At 33.9% G+C, this 5,352-nt stretch overlaps 1 protein-coding gene across 1 annotated transcript; it reads left to right on the top strand.

Moving 5' to 3' along the window:
• The first annotated feature begins 2,707 nt into the window (after positions 1 to 2,707).
• LOC114420608 lies at positions 2,708 to 3,230 on the top strand. Its single transcript, XM_028386459.1, has 2 exons — positions 2,708 to 3,141; positions 3,227 to 3,230. The coding sequence occupies exons 1-2, from the start codon at positions 2,708 to 2,710 to the stop codon at positions 3,228 to 3,230; spliced, it is 438 nt and encodes a 145-aa protein (XP_028242260.1).
• The last annotated feature ends 2,122 nt before the right edge of the window (positions 3,231 to 5,352 follow it).

A 5,352-nucleotide genomic window follows, 5' to 3' on the forward strand; every position in this document is an offset into this window, starting at 1 on the left:
ATGTTTATGTGAGCAATTCTTTTATGCCATAACCATGGATCATCATCTTTGCTAAGAAAATGATTGTTATCTAGTTTTAGGCTTAAGTCTATCATGTATACATTGTTGACTCTATGTCCTACATGCTTTATATTAATGTCATGCTTATGTTCTATAAGAAATTTTTGAGAATCAAATGATACTAGATAGCCTTTGTCACATAATTGACTAACACTAAGCAGGCTGTGCTTAAGACCTTCAACAAGTAGAACATTTTCAATGGAGTTTGAAGAATTTGTACCTATTTTACCAACTCCAAGGATTCTACCTTTGTTGTTGTCGCCATATGTTACATGTCCGCTTTTCTTGGGGAGAAATATGAATAAACTTTGATGCATGCCATGTGTTTGGAGAAATTGCTATCAATGTATCGACTTTGCTCTTTCTCCGTTTTCATAGTCTTTCATCATGATACCCAGATTTATGATTTTATTTTTCTGAATCACTTGAAGAAATTTTGTCATTTTCTTCCCAAGTGATTTATGCTTTCTTTTCTTTCTTTTCATTGAGATTACTCTTGTCGGATTTTTCAATTCTTCTTTCAAAGACAAGATAATCGAATCTCATTTGCCCAAGTTGATTGCTTTCATAGCATGTTGGGGCTAAGGAGAAGTCTTCTTCTTTCTTCTTTGTATTGATGTTTGATTCCCTTTTATTTCTTTTGTTTCTTAGAAATTTATTGAACCTTTTCACAAAGAGTCTGAAATCATCATCATCTTCTTCTATTTCAGTCAAGTCCTCTTTGTCACTTTCTTCTTGAATAAAAGATGATGAGGCTCTGAGTGCTATTCCTTTTCTCTTTATATCATTCTCTTCATGTTGATGGAGTATAATAAGTTCCATTTCATGTTCTTGAAGTTTCCCAAAGAGAGTGGCAAGAGACATATTAGTGAGATCTCTTGATTCTGCAATTGCTGTTACTTTTGGTTGCCATTGCCTGCTTAAACATCTCAACACTTTGTTAATAAGATCTTCATTAGGAAATATTTTTCCCAATGATGCAAGATGATTAACTATACGAGTAAATCTCTTCTGCATATCTTCTATGGCCTCATATTGAAACATTCTGAACAGTTCATATTCATGTGTGAGAGTGTTTATTCTAGATCTCTTGACATCAGTTGTGCCTTCATAGGTTACTTGCAAAGTATCCCACATTTCTTTTGCATTTTTACAATTTGAGACTCTAAAATATTCATCCATGCCTAATGCAGAAGTGATTATATTTTTGGCCTTTAAATTGTATTGAACCTTTCTTCTTTCATCATCACTCCATTCTTCTCTTGGTTTTTCTATAGTTGCATTTCCCACTACCTTTGTAGGAATAAAGGGACCAACTTCAATGGCTTCCTATATATTTAAATCTATGGCTTCTATAAGGATCTGCATTCGGGTTTTCCAATAGTGATAACCCTCGCCATTGAACATAAGAGGCCTATTAATAAAATTTCCCTCGGGAAATGGAAAGTTGGATGAGGCCATATCTATTCATGAAGTTTTTAAACTTTATACAAGAATCCTGCTCTGATATCACTTGTTAGACAAATGGCCTCAATTTTCTTAAGAAGGGGGGGGGGGTTGAATTAAGATAACAAGAACTATTCCCCAATTAAAATTTCACTCTCTCTCTTTAGATTAACAATGCACCCTTAACATGAATTACTCAAAAGACAATTCAAAATAAACTTCTTTCAAGCCAAAGATAAATAGCAATAAATAAAAGAAGTTTAAGGGAAGAGAGAAATGCACACTTGATTTATACTAGTTCGGCCACTTCCCGTGCCTACGTCCAGTCCTCAAGCAACCCACTTGAGATTTTCTACTCTCTTTGTAAAACTCCTTTTACAAAGTCTGAATCACACATGGACAACCCTTCCCTTGTGTTCAGGAATCCTTTACAACAAGAGACCCTCGATCTCTTAATCCCTTTTCAGGAGTAAGAAGAAGAGAAGAAGAAATCTCTCTTGAAAGAGATAGATTGTACAATGAAGATCAATCACAATTCCTTATTGAATATGCAAGTGTTTGACCAAGGAATCTTTGAGAGGATAAGACATTTCAATTCAGAAAAACTCTCTTAATCTTTTGAGAGGATAAAACTTTTTGGGCAATGAAAACTCTCTCTTAATTCTTGTTTCCAAGTCACATATAAATAGACTTCTGATGGCCATTCAAAAACCATTTGAATAGATGTGACTCTTGGAAGTTATTTTCTGAAAATCTCCTCTGGTAATCGATTACAGGTTTTGTGTAATCGATTACACAGTCTAAAATTTGAATTCAAATATTTAGTAGCTGTTGTAAACCATTTTTGGCCACTGGTAATCGATTACATCCTCTGGTAATCGATTACCAGAGAGTAAATATCTTGAAAAACACTTTCTAACTTAAATTACTTGGCCAAACCTTTTGCTATATCAATTAGGAATTCGCTTCCTAAAATACTAGTGATCATCTTGATGTTGTGTCTTGTATTCTTGAATCATTGTCTTGAACTTAAACTTGAAAAGCGCATTTGCATCATTTGCATCAAATCATCATGATCATCATCAAAACATCAAAGTCATATGCTTCTACAATATCCAAAAGATTCGAAGAACTTGATGTTTGTGGCAAGTTTACTCTAAAGACTAAACTTTGGGAAATTGCATACCCTGATCAGAATTCGATGTGTCCTACTCCAGCAAAGGTTAACACAAAGGGGGCATCAAAGAAAGCTATGAGCAGGAACCCAAGGTCAACAAAGCGCGATCCATGTTACTGGGAGTATGTAGATGCCTTTGAATCTATGCAAAATAGCAATTCTTCGGTGAGGCATACTGCATCATCCTCTGAGCAACCGAATCAAAGAACGATGATGCCCATGTTGGACCAGTTTCAGCCATTTATGCACGACTTCATTGATAAGATTGTTGATGTCAAAGCTGATGGTAACTGTGGATATCAGTCGGTTGCCGATTTATTAGGTATGGGTCAAGACTCTTGGTCAGTGGTCCGCAACCACCTGCTTAAAGAACTTGCCAACTTCTCAGAAGACTATATCAAGCTCTTTGGTGACACGGAGAGATTTGAGGAATTTAGGATGTCACTACTTGTTGATGGGTTAACCAAGATATGTAATTTATGTATTTGATTTTTAAGACTTAACTTTGAAATTAAGTTTGACGTGTATATTTGTTTCATTCAGGTGACTACGGATAAGTGGATGGATATAACGGACATGGGACATGTCATTGCATCAAGGTATAACGTAATCATTGTATCCTTGTCTAAACAACAAAGCACGACATTCTTTCCTCTTAGAAGTCAACCGCTGGAAAATTCTTCATTGCATCGTATAATTTGTATTGGTCATGTGTATGACAATCATTTTGTTGAGGTACACTGTATATATGAAGTGTTTTTTTTTTATTTATGCAATGAGTTTTGTAGGGTTGAGTTAACACTTTTTTCGCATGTACAACAATTTTATTTAAAAGAACGTTGTCCCTTACCGCCTGTAGCATTGTTATGGTCTAGCAATTGTCATCCGCAGGCGAAGTCATGGCCAAATCCATATATTAGCATAATGCAGCATTACAAGAGCTTCGTGATGTTCAAGATAGACTATGTTGACATAAATGATGATTGAACTTGTAATTTATAATGACTGATTGTTTTGAATTGGATATTCACATTTATGTGTCTTTGTATATTTGTTACGTCCACAACAAAATTATTACTCAATTCTAAAAAAGCATGTATGATATATGGTTGTCTGAGTTGACAACACATTGTGAAAAAACGTGTATGATAAATTGTTGTCTGCATTAACATAAAGCGCGTGAAAAGACCTTGCACAACATGACTACACATGCAGATCTGATGCAAGCTAAAGCATGTCACGTCATTGGTGTAGTTGACAACACATACAGAAAGCATGTGCATGCATATTTTTAATCTTTAAAAAATGCAACACTGATATTAAAACTCATCTATATATATGACACAACCTAACACTGTAAAAAACCACAAGTTTTAGTCATAACCCAACTCTTACAAAAAACTATGGCATTCTTGGGAGAGACAAGCAATCAGACAATTGTGAACTCCACATTAGGTTTTATTTTTCCAAATGGATCCATTGTTCACAATGACAGTGGTGTTTCCTTTGAATCTTCTACTCCAGTTCCCATTTGAGTACCTAACGGGTGTGATTTTCAAACATTAAAAATCAGAATACACAATACCCTTAAGCTAACCGACAAGCAATTTTTGGATGAAATTTACTACCGAGAGTCTTTCACTTATGCAGGTAATGAATTTTGGTTTCAATGTATGCAGCTGAAAGATGATGCTGATGTTAACACAATGTTAATGTGTAATCATGAATTTTCGTTTGTTGGTTTGATTGAGTTATTATGTAGCATTGCTAGAACCCCAAATGGTATTTTAAACTTACTTCAAGCCACTATGACCCCTACTCATGATGCCCTGCTATATTACAATGGGAGGTGGAATATGTCACGCCAAAATGAGTTTGTTGGTTACTTGTTCATAGGGAAAAATCCCAAAAAGTTTAACATTCCCACCAGATGTACCATGGATGAACTGAAGGATTTGATCAAGCAAGTTGCGCCTCCTGGGATTCCCCCTTATGGTATTGATGAAACACAAATGGTAAGACGATTGTTTTTTCAGAAACCAAGTCACCATTAGTATTCAGAAAAAGTTATAAAATTCGAAATAATTGAACTCAAAACCAACGATGACATGATGAAGGTGTTGATTGAGTCTAACTACTGGAAAAAGATTGGGCCAATAGAAATTTTAGCTGTTTTCAGTAAACCTGTATTGGAAATGGAAGACGAGTTGTCCTTGTCACAAAATTAGCATGAGTTAGTTGTAGTATTTGATGCAAATTTAATTTCGTTCGACTATGTTGAAATTAATGTATTGTTTGAATTCATGTATCGCATAATCGCTTATTTTTTTCTGGAAATAGAAGATGACTTGTCGTTCTCTGTTAAATTTGATTTCTACTACTTTTACTTTTTTGTCGGTCTTGCAATTTTATTTTAAATATAAAAAAAAACAACTACAACAACTAGAAAATAACAATTAATTATTTAAACTCGAGTAGTTCATTTTTTTAAAGAAACTACTATAAAATTAAAATTTAATTAAAATATATTTTGTCATCAATTAAAAATAATTTAATGTTGAACTAATTAAAAATATTCAACAAAGTACATTTAACTCTGATGCAAAATATGGATTTTTTATTTTTTAGTCTCTGAAAATAAAATATAAATGTTACGCCTAATTATAAAT

Source organism: Glycine soja, chromosome 7 (assembly GCF_004193775.1).
Source record: "Glycine soja cultivar W05 chromosome 7, ASM419377v2, whole genome shotgun sequence".
Taxonomy (NCBI): Eukaryota; Viridiplantae; Streptophyta; class Magnoliopsida; order Fabales; family Fabaceae; genus Glycine; species Glycine soja.

What these genes read in the sequence shown, in the direction of transcription:
- LOC114420608 (XM_028386459.1), top strand. Translation starts at nt 2,708, where the DNA reads ATGTGTCCTACTCCAGCAAAGGTTAACACAAAGGGGGCATCAAAGAAA.